Source organism: Pleurodeles waltl, chromosome 4_1 (assembly GCF_031143425.1).
Source record: "Pleurodeles waltl isolate 20211129_DDA chromosome 4_1, aPleWal1.hap1.20221129, whole genome shotgun sequence".
NCBI lineage: Eukaryota > Metazoa > Chordata > Amphibia > Caudata > Salamandridae > Pleurodeles > Pleurodeles waltl.
The window spans coordinates 202,643,390-202,658,405 of NC_090442.1; the positions used below are offsets into that span (position 1 = coordinate 202,643,390).

The window sequence follows — 15,016 nt, forward strand, 5'->3', positions numbered from 1 at the left end:
GGGGAAGGGGGTGGGGCTAATTTTGTATATAGGTCGGGTGGGTTTTTAAGGGTGGGGTAGGGGTCGTTTTGTATTTAGGGCGGGTGGGGAGGTCGGGTTTTTAGGGGCGGGGTGGGGGGTTGGGGTAATTTTGTATTCAGGGTAGGTGGGGGGGTCAGGTTTTTAGGGGCGAGGGCGGGGGATCGGGGTAATTTCGTTTTTAGGGGTTGGGTAGTTTTATTTTTGGGTGGTTGGGGTCGGTTTTAGGGCTCAGGGTGGGTACGGGGTATCGGGGTAGTTTTTAAAGGTGGGTGTTCGGGATACTTCTGTTTTTGGGGGTGGGGTAATTTAGTATTGGGGGTGGGTTTGTATGGGTGGGGGTCATTTTGTATTTAGGGTCGGTGGGGAGGTCGGGTTTTTAGGGGTTGGGGGTTGGGGTAATTTTGCATTCAGGGAAGGCAGGGGTCAGGTTTTTAGGGGCGAGGGTGAGGGGATAATTTTGCTTTTATTGGTTGGGTTGTTTTATTTTTGGAGGTGGGGGTCGGTTTTAGGGCTCAGGGTGGGTTGGGGGTTATTGGGGTAGTTTTTAAGGGTAGGGGGGTCGTGGTACTTCTGTTTTTAGGATTGGGGGATGGTATGCGACAACCACGCATGCCGTTTCCACACATGCTTTTACTAGGCATGCCTTTACAACAAAAAATTGTTGTAAAGGCATGCGTAGTAAAGGCATGCGTGGAAACAATGCAGTCGTTGTTCCGACCGTGTTGTTCAGGCATGCGTGGTTGCCGCATGGGTGGTTTCATCAAACAACCGGTTAGGAACATTGTAAACGATTTGTTGTTAGTAATATGAATGAATATCCAGTCACCCTTGATTGTAAGGCTAGTCTCCTGGCAATTCGGCCCTTTGTTGAAGATCATTTTAAGATTTTCCACTTCATTTGGAAGAATGTTGGCAGGACCATTGAAAAGGTCAAGTATACCAACATTGTCGAAATTTCTTGGATGAGCATACCTGTACTTGAGTTGTTGTTGAATGTTTGGGTATTTAGGCTTCGGTACTGATTCTGTTGGTATTCCTCATGCTGCCAAGTCTTGTTTTCTTTCCCTTAATTTAGCGGCCCCTACATCAGAAGCACAGGTCCTCTGTGTAAATTCCCTACCTGTACTTGTGTCGTGTATAAATTCAATACTCAGTAAATATTGTGTGCTTATGTTTACAAACTCTCGGAGTGATTTCAGTAATTCAAAGTATATAAGGGAGATGGTGCTTGAAGAACATCATGAAGTCAAAAATATCTTTACCAGTGACACAAAACATTTAGAATATCGAGAACTACTGCTGATATCACACCAATATTTTGTGTATTCACCCCAGGCACGAATAAATATTCATATTGTCTTTTGTATATTTTATATTAATATCAAAGCTATTCTGAAATATTTGAATGCCATATTGTTTTTGTAACATTAAACAACTCAATCCACCTTGCTATAAACATATCCACATTGTTATTTTCTAATACTGTTTTTATTACTAACTCTCATGAGCAAAAAGAGCAACCCGCACAGATGTGAATGCCTTGAACTATCATCTAGAAACAGTCCCATATCTTTAATGTGATTGGCTCATGAAGCTGGTGCGAAACTAGCAAGAAATTCTCACCCTCCTAGGGTTTTGAATACAGCAAATAACAGCTGGAATGCAGAAAATACTTGTTAGGCATATTAAGCTGATTATGCAGTGTTTTCTGTACATTTTGATCCATCTGAACCAACAATATACTTTGTTAAAATTAGCAGATTAAGTAGAAATTGAAAACCTCGTCTCAGGTCCTGCAAGAGGTCATTGTGCATTTATAGTGTGGCCGCAGAAGCACATCATTCTACCGATCCTGCCAGACACAATACATAGTAGACCAGCTAAAACTGGGGAATCCTACAGATAGCTACAGCAATGCAGGAAAGTAATACACAATATGGAAACGGTAAAAAAGAGAAGGAAAAGTGATCTGGCTGACTCAGGTACGAGTCTGGCTGAACCTAATTCCTGCATGGAATTTCGCTTCACCTGATGACGAGTAGGCTGGCGTTCCTGCACCTGGATGTATCGGGTGCCGAAACTCACGGCCTGATTTCACCGGTAGATTATTTCAGCTTGTAAAATCACACGAGGCTTTGGCTGCTACACCAGCCAAGCCTTGTCCCCTGGACACTGGCGATCATTTTTCTGGCAAGCACAGAATAATTTTTCCTCTACCGTCCACCACCTTCCCAATCTCCCTCCCTCGCCCCACCACACACATGATTTGCCACTTGCTTTAAGCAGGTAATAAATGTGTGCGTTAAACCCTCGACATTCCAGTTCCAAAATGTTATTCGGTACACAGATCATCAAAGTTAATAACATGCATCATATTACATAGTTCATCACTCCACAGTGCCATTTATTTCCACGTGGTAATTCCGCGCCCCCAGAGGTATTTTGCATTTGTATGGGGTTTATGTCGTAATAGGCTGAATTCCATATTGAAAAAAATGGTCTGTAACTGTAATTCCAGCCGATGAGAATTCCAACTAACTAACTCAAAATAAAACTTGTATTTGTAGGACTTCATTATGAGTTGCCTTTTAATTCTGACAAATCCAGAGGTACTAAGCACGTTGATATTACAAAGTCCCGGTAACTCTATGCACCTGCTGTCTGTTATTCACCCAAAGAATGTGGCTACTTAAAGCCGGATTCTTTGGGTGAAAGCCCAGCGGAAATGAAGAATAACCGTCGAAAGCTGTCCCTTTATTTCTGATTCTGCAAGTTATTCCCGATTCTGAGGAGTTACTGATAAACCTGGTAGGGGTAGCTCTGTGGGTCATTGTTACCAGGCAGGTTACTTCTATCATGCAATGCTGCCCCACATATTGACAAAAATGACTGAGGTTGCTTCTGCTCTGCTATGAACACTATTTTCCCTCTCTTTCAGGAATTGGATACGCCTCTCAGGTGATTGTCATGCTGCTGAATTTTTATTACATAATTGTTCTTGCCTGGGCCTTTTTCTACCTCTTCAGTTCATTCACTACAGACCTCCCCTGGGCCAGCTGTGGCCATGAGTGGAACACAGGTAAATATATTTCTCTTACGTTTTCTTATCTGGACCCTTAATTTTTGCGCCTTCCAGACCCACTGCACATAGTTATTGATACTTGATTCTGATGGGCAAGAGGGGCTCAGATGACATTACTCAGAAAGGGGACACTGATAACCTATCAAACAAGGGATATAAGCAACCTGATGAAAAAAGAGTGACATCTGAAACAGTATTCATGGGGGTCATCTGGGACATGAAAGGATAGATGGATGTTAGAGGCTGATGCTCTAAAGATAGGAGATTTGACCAGCTACAGCGCCATTAAAGACTTGGTGAAGAGGGAGCATAGTGAAACCTACTGGGTGGTGGGGCGTCAAAACACTCAACAGGGAGGGAAATTTCGTATGGGAATGAGGCAGTGAGTGCCTAACGATGATGTAGGTAGAGTCATTATGGGTTGACCTCAGGATCTGACAAAGGAGAGGGGCTTGTAGGATCTTATGGGGAAGGGGGCATGTGGTTCTTGATGGTTGAATGGATAAAAAAGACCTGATGAGAAGAGTGGATAGTGAGGTCCTGATGTGCCCTATACCTTTAAGAAAGCACTACTGATCTCCTTGGTGATGGTATAACCGATTATGTAATTTGTATGCCACCTGTTAAATCATTGGTGATATCATGAGCACTGCATGTTATTGTACTATTGACAACCATAATTGCTGAATTGCAGTTTTTATTGGTTTTGGATTGCAACAAAACAATTTTCTTTAAATCTGTTTTAGGTTAGCATGTGAGATTAATAGAAAACCAAAACGTTACTTCTTGGATTTTGTAATTGTATACTTTATCCTTTGTCTACAGCACCCAAACGTCATAGCATGGCCCATGCTATTGAGCAAAGAGCATGTCTTTTAGCACTACCTTCTGCCCAGCACCCATGCCTGCAGGAATCATAGTATCTGACTTGTTACTATGCCTTTCAGGTATTAAATATAGGGTATGGCCAAGGCCATTCCTTGCATTTAAGATCAGTACAACAGTACCCACATTTCAAAACATGTACATATTCCCACTGAAGCCACAGGTGCATTACCTTCATCTCAACATAATTTTATACTCCACTAGGATGTGTCCTAGTTTCCTTTGGGAGTGGAATAATTTTGCACCCCTCTTCCTGTAGCCCTGGTGAAATGTTTGCACACATTGTCTTAGGGTTTGAGGCCTCAAAATAGATTAATATGTGTTAGTCCTGACATCCTTGACGTAGTCTCCTCTGTCTTGCTGGACTTTGTTTTTGCCGGTTTTGGTACTCTGGGCACTTTACCACTGCTGACCAGTGCTAAGGTGTTAGAAATGGGGTCTCTGGTTGCCAGAGGTATACACCCTTGTCCAAGTAGGGACCACAATCCTAGTAGGGGTAAGTCACACACTATCCAAATTATCCTGTGCCCACCCTCTGGTAGCTTGGCACTGAGCAGTCAAGTTTAACTTAGAAGACAATGTGTAAAGTATTTGTGCAATAAATCATGCAATAACACAGTCAGAACACCACAAAAAGACACCACACAAGTTTAGAAAAATATAGGATGTTTATGTGATGAAATTAAGGTGAAAACGATCAGGATTTGATACTTACAAGTTGAAATATCACTTTTGTAATGATAAGAAGAGTCTTAAGTTCTTAAAAGCAACAATTGTCTCTTGCAAGCACAAAGTCCCTGGTTTGCATCAAAATTACACACATGAGGACCGCAGGCAAAACGTTGAGGGTGACCACCCTAAGGCTGTCAGGTCTAACATAAGGTACAAGTGCTCCCTGTGTAAATTGCAGGTGTAATTGGCTTTTCCATGAATGGCATATTTGATTTACTCGTATGTCCCTAGTAAAGTGCACTAGAGGTGCTCAGAGCGTGTAAATCAAATGCTACTAGTGGGCCTGCAGCACCGATTGTGCCACCCACATGAATAGCCCTGTAAACAAGGCTCAGACCTGCCAATGCAGTGTCTGCGTGTGCAGTTTTACGCTCCCAATTCGACCTGGCAAGTGTACCCACTTGCCAGACCGAAACCTTCCCTTTTTATACATGTAAGGCACCCCTAAGGTAGGCCCTAGGTAGCCCCTTGGGCAGAGTACAGTGTATGTTAAAGGTAGGACATGTACTGATGTGGTTTACGTGCTCTGACAGTGACATACTGCCAAATTCGTTTTTCACTGTTGTAAGGCCTCTCTCTCTAATAGGTTAACCTGGTCGCTGCCTTTAAATATATTTCAAGTGCATTTTCCCTTTTGGAGCAGATAGAGATCTGGAGCTTGGGGTCTCTGAACTCACAATCTCAAAATATATATTTTGGTAAAGTTGTTTTTTAAATTGTCATTTGGAAAATGCCGCTTTTAGAAAGTGGACATTTTCTTGCTTAAACCATTCTGTGACTCTGCCTGCTTGTGTATTCCCTGTCCGGGTCAGACTGACAGTTGGGCTGTTTTTGAATCTCCACTAGAAAGTGACATAAAGGGAGCTGGGGTGTAGCCTGCATATTCAGATGGGTCATCTAGGATAGAGTGGAGGGAGATGCTGACACACCAGAAAGGGCTGTGCCTGCTATCACACAATGCAGTCTCCAACCCCCTGGTGTGAGTCTGGAGCCAGGCCTGTGCAAGGCAAGATCTTGTGAACAACAGCAACATTCCTTTGAGGTTTGCCCACTTCAAAGGCAGAAAGAGGTATAAGTAATGGACCAAAAACCCCAGATTATCAGATTACTTCTGGATTCAAGAGGAACCTCTGCCAAGGAGAAGAGCTGAAGAGCTGGAGGAGGAATAATGCCCCTTTGCCTGTGATTGTGCTTTGCTGGGTTGGCCTGCAGTTGCTGCTTCTGCCTGAAAGAGGATGAAGACTGGACTTTGTGGTATATTTCTGCTTGTGAAGTGTCTCCAAGGGCTTGGGCTGAGCTTGCCTCCTGTTTTGAAGTCTCAGGGCCATCAAAGACTTCCTCTGCCAGCACCTGGACTCTCTGCTGAGACTCCCACCTTGCTAAGTGGTGCCCTCTCCAGTCCCTGGGCCCTTGAGAGGTGAAGCTGGTTGAACCAAGGTGGAAATCCACGCACAGGAGTTGTGAGGGGAAAATTTCAACACACCACCTGCAACGTGTCTGTAAAAACGACATGCCACCTGGGTCGTGGCTGAGAAATCGATGCACCACCTACATTGTGGTTAGGAAATCGACGCATCACCTGCATCGCTGCTGGAGAAAGAACGCAACACCCACTTGCAGCTGCTGAAATCAGCGCAAACCCCACGCAACACGGATTTTCGCCCTTGTGCAGACGAATTTCCCATGCAACACTGATTGGCATCAAAATCAATGTGAACCTTCTAAACTGGTGTGGTGTCTATTTTGTAGTGTTTGCACTGTACTACTGTACTACTGTATATGTTGGTACAAATACTTAACTTTTTTTTTAATATATTTTTATTGGATGCATGAGAAGCAGTTCATTACAAACACTGGGGAGAGAATCAAATAACCTCCCATAGGTACATAAACAATACAATATGTTAAAAATAAAAGTGCTTTGTGCCTTAATACATATATAAAAGAGAACATAATGCATATTATTTAACCTGTGAAAATAGCAAATCCGTACAAATCTTTGAGTGGAGCAACGCAGGAAAGCACAAACCCCCCACTTCCGTGTGAATCACCCTTTTTATATAATTAACTTCTTATGTATTTATTTAATTAATTTATCTCCCGACCTCCATTTATTCAAAATTACCAACTACCTAGACCTGACTCACTCCCTGAACAGCCCCCATTTGGCCTGCCCCTTACGTCTAGCCTTTCTCCCCTTACGTTGGTAAAGTGCAATCTCTAGGTGATATATAGATAGGAGGCGTCCCACCCATTGCTGAAATGATGGGGGTTGTGGGTCTATACATGCAGATGCTGCACACATTTGATAAACAGCCATTGACATAAAGATGAAAGATTTTGATTCTTCCGTTCCTACTTCCTCTGATACACCTAAAATCATAATATCCACAGTAAGCTCCACATCTTGTTTTGCAACCTCTTTAAAAAACTGTTTGATCTCCCCCTTTAATAATTCTAATCTTATACAAGTTGCAAACATATGTATCAGATCTACCCCAAATGAATGACATCTCGGACAGTGAATCCCCACTGTCCTTCCCAATTAGGCTATTTTAGATGGAGTGAAATATAAATCATATATCGTCTTATAGTGCTGTGCCTGCAATGCTGATGACATTAAAATAGTACAGCTAAGTTTTAGGGATTCATGAAATATAGTGCCTCCGCTATTTAAGCTGGCTTCCCACTTCTTACTATATTTCTTGAGATCATCAGGTTGCTCTGATATGAATATTGAATACAAAGAGCTTATTGACAGCCGAACTCCACCTGTTATCATCTCCATGAGTGGGATCTTTGCAAACCCTGCCGGCCTGACTGTTTTCTTACATAAAAAATCTCTTACTTACAGGTACTAAAAAATTCCCTTTGCTCCAGTCCACAGCTCTCCCGGAGGTCCTCAGATGTTCTCATTTCAGTTCCCTCATAGAAGTCTCCTAACCTCTGAACCCCCTGCGAGCTCCATTTTGCAGCGATCTTTAAATATCTCTGGGAGGGAGGGGCTATTGTTTATTGGCGTATACCAGTTAAACCTACCAAGTCCTACTTTCTTTCGCCAAGGGTTCCAGCATTTAAAAGTGGCCTCTAGCACCTTAAACCACACTTTCTTATAATAGCGGTGCTCTAACAATGCCAACAGTCCACCATTAGATGTTGGTCCGATTAGTAGCTTGTAAATATTTGGCGAATATCCTGCCCCTGCCACTCCTCCTTTGCTTGCCATCAGCAGGCGCATATATTGGAGGGCGGCTGCCCGTTGATATATTTTTAAATTTGGTAAATACCATCCCCCCTTCTCCCTAGGTAGAGTTAGATGTTTACTAGCTCTTCTGATCTTATCATGCGCCCAAACAAATCATGTTATTATCTGATTCATTACTATAAACCATGACTTTTCAAAGTCCAGTGGGATTGCCCGAAACAGATACAGAACCTTGGGAATGAATATCATTTTGATCATATTGCATCGCCCCATTATAGACGTGTGCAGATTGTTCCACCTACTAAGGATTTGTTTGGCTTTCCCTAAAATCGACGTCAAATTTAAATTAGCTATCTGTTCCACAGTGGCGCTGATGTCTATATCTAAGCATACTGCATGGTCCACCCTAGGGCTGTCGCGTGTAATCGTATATTCATTAACCACTAGCTGGAGTTTTTCTCTATTCAGTAACTACCCAGAAAACTCTACAAAGTTGCTTGCCACCTTCTCAATTTCCCTTAAAGCCTCGTCCGGTTTGGCTGTTACAACAGCTACATCATCTGCATATGCTAGAATCTTAGGGGGTGATTCCGACCCTGGCGGTAAATACCGCCAGGGCCGGGGTCCGCGGGAGCACCGCCAACAGGCTGGCGGTGCTCCTTTGGGCATTCTGACCGCGGCGGTACAGCCGCGGCCAGAAACGGAAAGTCGGCGGTGTACCGCCGACTTTCCGCTGCCCAGGGGAATCCCCCATGGCGGCGCAGCTTGCTGCGCCGCCATGGGGGATTCGGACCCCCTCACCGCCATCCTGTTCCTGGCGGTTTCGACCGCCAGGAACAGGATGGCGGTGAGGGGTGTCGTGGGGCCCCTGGGGGCCCCTGCAGTGCCCATGCCATTGGCATGGGCACTGCAGGGGCCCCCGTAAGAGGGCCCCACTTTGAATTTCAGTGTCTGCTTAGCAGACACTGAAATTCGCGACGGGTGCTACTGCACCCGTCGCACACCTTCCACTCCGCCGGCTCCATTCAGAGCCGGCTTCATCGTGGAAGGGTGTTTCCCACTGGGCTGGCGGGCGGCCTTTTGGCGGTCGCCCGCCAGCCCAGTGGGAAACCCAGAATGACCGCCACGGTCTTTTGACCGCGGTACGGTCTTCTGGCGGTTTGCCCGCCAATGCTGGAATGACCCCCTTAGTGTCCCATCCATATCGACTAACTGGTAAAATGAATGGGTTCTTCTCCAGCTGCCTAAGCAAGGGGTCGATGTATAGCGGGAACAGCAATGAGGAGCATGGACATCCCTGTCTAGTGCCCCGTCCAAGTTGTATAATGTCAGATTGATCTCCCATCAGTTGTATCCGAGCGTTCAAGTGCCTGTAAATAGCTTTTACTACCATCATAAGATTATCTCCCACTCCATACACCCCCAGGAGTTTCCACAAATAATCCCAGTTGACCCTGTCAAAGGCCTTTTCAGCATCTAGCAGTGCCACTACCATCGCAATGGTCATTGCATCAAAGAACGTGATGAGTCTTCTGATGTGGTCGGTGGTATCCCTCCCTGGAACAAACCCATGTTGATTTTGTGTGACTACTTTCCTAATGGTAAATAAACTTGATGCAGAAATTTTAGAATCAATCTTAGTATCACTATTTATTAGTGTGATGGGCCTATACAAACTAGGACTTTGCAGTGTTTTCCACTTTTTCAGAAATACTACTATGTTAGCAGATGCCCAAGAAGGGGGAGGTTTGCTACCTTGTTGTACATGAGTAAACAGTTGTAGCATTACAGGCAACAATAGAGTTTTAAAATGTTTATAAAATTCTAAGGGGATTGCATCCGTTCCTTCGGCTTTTCCAGTGGGGAGACCTCGAATTGCCTCCTCAAGTTCCTCCATCCCGATCCTATCCCCTAATGTATCCTGTTCGCTTTGAGAAATTCTATCTACCTCTACAGTCCTTAAGAACCTATTCATTGCTCGGTCATCTACTGGAGGAGTAGCCTTATAAAGTTCTGCATAATACATGCAGAAAGCTTCCCTGATATCTTCAGGATCAGAAACAAGCCTTGCCTGTGGGTCTTTAATTTCTCTGATAATACCAGCAGCTGCCTTTTGGCGAGCTCGTATCACCAAAAGGCACCCCACCTTTTCACTATATTCATAACAGTCAATGTGCCTTGAGAGATACTTTTCTGCCACCTTTTTTGCAGAGATTTCATTAATTGCTGCTTTGGCGATAGCAATCTTCTGTAAGGCAGCATTCACATCCATACCCCCCTCAATAGCTAGGTGAGTTGATTTTCTGCTGTTTTAAGCTTTGCATATGCTTCCTTGATCAGACTTTGGGTGTACTTCTGCCTTCTTAGACTAAAGCTCAAAGTTTCTCTGCGTATCCCTGCCTTTAACATGTCCCATACAACCTCCCTTGGGGCGATCCCCCTGTTAATTTCGAGAAACTCCCTCATCCATATATTCATAAGATGGTGTTATCCTGGATCATTCAAAAGTCCCCTCTCGAAGGTCCTCTCCCTCCTATTGCATTCAATACCCTCCATATTTATTTCTAATATTAGTGGGTTATGGTCTGACATAAACCGTGGGTATATTTCCATGTGTGCCCCTGTTAGCAATTTGGGGGAAGTAAAAAAGTCTGGCCAGTTTTCTATGTAGAGCTGAATAATACATGTATCCGGGGTCTGATGCACTCAGTTTTGGCCAAACATCCACCAATCCTATTTCTTCTTGCAGACTACAGAGAGCTTTAAAGACTCTAGGTTTACGTCCATGATATCTATTGGGATTGATACCCATTAATTCTTTTAAACTATCCAAAGAGCTGTTAAAATTCAGATCTCCACATACTCTGTAGGGGAGCAGCCATTTCGCTAATTCCACCACCAAAAAATCTAGCACTGATGGATCGTCTGACACTGAGCCATAGAGGGAGCACAGAGTAAAACATCCTTTGCTATGTTGGCACTCTACCACAAACCATCTTCCATATTTATCTGCAATGCATAGTACAAAATCATATTTCCCGCTGCCAGCTAGTATAGCAACCCCTTGAGTTTTAACATTCTGTTCGTTGCATATCACTACCTTCATCCAGAGGAAATTTAAAATAGATTTACTGCAGTACTCTACATGTGTTTCCTGTAGGCAGTATATGTCCACCCTTAATGTTTTCATATCCTCAGCAATTTTCTGTCTTTTCTGGGGATTATTTAGTCTGCATATATTTATACATGCAATTCGCATTTAAACCATTTGCCCATTGCCTCTCACATATTACCTTAGGGCTCATACATTTGTGGATAGTCACATACATTTCAGTAGTCACATACATTTCACCATTTCTGACTGCTGATGTCTTACACCAAACACTGCACTTCAACATTCTTTGTACCTTATTATTCCCCTCTTTTTTAGTTCTCACAGTATCTTCCCCCTCATCATCCTCTGTGTTAGACCTGACAGCCTTAGGGTGGTCACCCCTAACTTTTTGCCTGCCTCCCTCCACTTTTTGGACACTGTTTTTGCTGGCTTTTAGACTCTGCGCACTTTACCACTGCTAACCAGTGCTAAAGTGCATATGCTCTCTCCCTTAAAACATGGTAACCTTGAATCATACCTGATTGGACTATTAATTTACTTATAAGTCCCTTGTAATGTGCACTCTATGTGCATAGGGCCGGTAGATTAAATGCTCCTAGTGGGCCTGCAGCACTGGTTGTGCCACCCACTTAAGTAGCCCCTTTCCCTTCTCTCTGGCCTGCCATTGCCAGGCCTGTGTGTGCAGTTTCACTGTCACCTCGACTTGGCATTTAAAAGTACTTGCCAAGCCTAAACCTCCCCTTTCTCCACATATAAGTCACCTCTAATGTGTGCCCTAGGTAACCCCTAGAGCAGGGTGCTGTGTGGGTGAAAGGCAGGACATGTACCTGTGTAGTTTACATGTCCTGGTAGTGTAAAACTCCTAAATTCGTTTTTGCACTACTGTGAGGCCTGCTCCCTTCATAGGCTAACATTGGGGCTGCCCTCATACAGTATTGAAGTGGTAGCTACTGATCTGAAAGGAGTAGGAAGGTCATATTTAGTATGGCCAGAATGGTAATATAAAATCCTGCCGACTGGTGAAGTTGGATTTAATATTACTATTCTAGAAATGCCACTTTTAGAAAGTGAGCATTTCTTTGCACTTAAATCTTTCTGTGCCTTACAATCCACGTCTGGCTGGGCTTAGTTGACAGCTCCTTGTGGATTCACTCAGACACACCCCAAACACAGGGTACTCAGCCTCACTTGCATACATCTGCATTTTGAATGGGTCTTCCTGGGCTGGGAGGGTGGAGGGCCTGCTCTCACACAAAGGACTGCCACACCCCCTACTGGGACCCTGGCAGACAGGATTGAACTGAAATGGGACCTGTTGCACTTCTTAGCCACTCTTTAAAGTCTCCCCCACTTCAAAGGCACATTTGGGTATAAAACAGGGCCTCTGCCCTACCTCATTAGACACTTGCTGGAGGATAAACCTGAACCAGAAACTACATCCTGCCAAGAAGAACTGCCTGGCTGCTCAAAGGACTCACCTGTCTGCTTTCTACAAAGGACTGCTGCCTTGCTGTTGGCCTGCTGCCTTGCTGAACTCTTGTCTGGCTGTGAAAGTGCTCTCCAAGGGCTTGGATAGAGCTTGCCTCCTGTTCCTTGAAGTCTCAGGACCAAAAAGACTTCTCTTTTTCACTTGGACGCTCCGTGTGCCTACATTTTCGACGCACAGCTTGTTCCGCGGCGAGAAAAACGCTGCACACTGACGCTGATCGACGCGACGCCTTAGGGACGACCGGAACTTCGACGCACGGCTTCGCAAGGACAACGCCGCCCGACCTCCAGAGGAGAAATTGACGCGACGCCTGCCGTGAGATCGTAATTTCGACGCGCAGCCCCGCAGAACGACACGCAGCTGGAAAACAAGCAGGAAAATCCACGCACAGACCCGGGACATCTGGTAATCCCCGCGATCCACAGAAAGAGACTGTCCGCGTGCCAGAAAACGACGCACGACTTCCCCGCGTGAAAAATAACGACGCAAGTCTGTGTGTGCTGGGGAGAAATCGACGCACACACCCTTTTTCCACATATCTCTTCTTCTGTGGCCCTCTGAGGAGATTTTCCACTCCAAACCAGGTACTTTGTGCTTGAAAGAGACTTTGTTTGCTTTTTAAAGACTTAAGACACTTTATATCACTTTTCAGTGATATCTCTACAAATTCACATTGCAACTTTATTCGTTTTGACCTACAATTATCCTGATAAATATTATATATTTTTCTAAACACTGTGTGGTGTATTTTTGTGTTGCTATATGGTGGTATTGTATGATTTATTGCACAAATACTTTACACATTGCCTTCTAAGTTAAGCCTGACTGCTCGTGCCAAGCTACCAGAGGGTGGGCACAGGTAATCTTGGATTGTGTGTGACTTACCCTGACTAGAGTGAGGGCTTTTGCTTGGACAGGGGGTAACCTGACTGCCAACCAAAAACCCCATTTCTAACATTGGTGATCAGCGGTGAGGATAGGACTTGTATTTGTGCAGTGACATACAGTAGCTAAGTATTTCACTACCTACCCACAGTTGAAGGTCAACTTGATTTTTATCTCTTTTTGAAAATTCGTTTTTTTTCCTGACAATTTTCAAAAACTAAATCCTCACTCAACATGTCTCTGACTGGGTCTCAGATAGGAGACTTTGACCTAGTCCTGTTGGATACATATACGGTCAAACAACTAAAAGGATTCTGCAGGGCAATGATGGTACCCACCCAAGGGGCCTCCAAAAAGGAGGACTTTCAAGTGGCGCTGAGGGCCTGGGCAGAAGCCCATTTAGAAGAGGATGATGAGGAAGAGGAGCCAGAAAATGGCCCCTCAGAGGATTTGTTACTATCTGTGGATGGTGATACCACTGCAATTGTGCCCCCTTCCAGACCAGGGAGCAGTGTCTCTGTGCAAAGCCTGACCGCAGAGGAAAGGAGAGAGGAAAGGGAGTTCCAATTGCAAATGGCAAAACTAAAAATTGAGGCTCAACAGGAGGAAAGAAAGGCAGAGAGAGAAGCCAAGCAAGCTGAGGCTGAAAGAGCAGCCAAACAGATTGAAGCTGAAAGAGCTGAAGCTGCAGCTGAGAGAGCCTTGGCTGAAAAGAAACTGTTATTGGCTCATCAACTGAGTCTCAAGGAGCTGGATCTCAAGGCAAAGCAGTCTGAATCCAGCAATAATGGTGGCAGCATACTGACAGGACCTGCTGGAGAAAAGAAGGTTCGTATACCCAAAAATGTGGTGCCCAGTTATGTGGTGGGAGATGACATAGATAAATGGTTAGCTGCTTATGAAGTTGCACTAAGGGCTCATGAGGTTCCTGAAGGGCAATGGGGGGTAGCTATGTGGGGTTATGTACTTCCATTGGGGAGGGACAAACTTCTCACATTGGATCAACCTGATCAAAACACATACCCACTTCAGAAAGCCACTTTACTTGCCAAGTTTGGGCTGACCCCTAAGGGATACCGTCAGAGGTTCAGGGACAGCACCAAACAAACCACACAAACATGGGTAGATTTATTTGACTTCTCCAGTAAGGCACTGAATGGATGGTTGTGGGGCAACAAAGTAGATGATTATGAACGGTTTATATGACTTGATTCTGAGAGAGCATATGCTTAATACTACTTTTACAGAGTTGCGCCAGCACTTAGTGGATAGTAAGCTGACTGATCCCAGGAAGCTTGCTGAGGAGGCGGACATCTGGGTTAGCACCAGAGTGTCCAAGAAGGTACCTGGGGGGGACATCCACAAAGGTGGTCAGGGTTCCCAACAGAAGAAAGAGGGGGGAGATCAACTTACAGATAAGGAACTCTCCAAAGGCCCCCAAAAGAATTCCCAGGGAGGGGGTGGCAACCATTCCTTTTTCAGATTTGGGAAAAAGCCAGGGACATATGATAGGTCAGGAAAATCCAACCTCAAATGCATGGAGTGTTACCAGTATGGTCACTATAAAGGCGACCCCCAGTGCTCCAAGAGAGCACCGTCCAC

The 15,016-nt window shown here is 44.7% G+C and overlaps 1 protein-coding gene across 1 annotated transcript in view; it reads left to right on the top strand.

Annotated features, from left to right (window-relative positions):
- The window catches only part of LOC138287575 (sodium- and chloride-dependent GABA transporter 2-like), a 684,685-nt gene that overhangs the window by 177,502 nt on the left and 492,167 nt on the right, over positions 1-15,016 (top strand). The window contains exon 4 of the mRNA XM_069228134.1: positions 2,960-3,100. Coding sequence (XP_069084235.1) covers positions 2,960-3,100 — 141 coding nt within the window. The remainder of the gene's footprint in view (positions 1-2,959; positions 3,101-15,016) is intronic.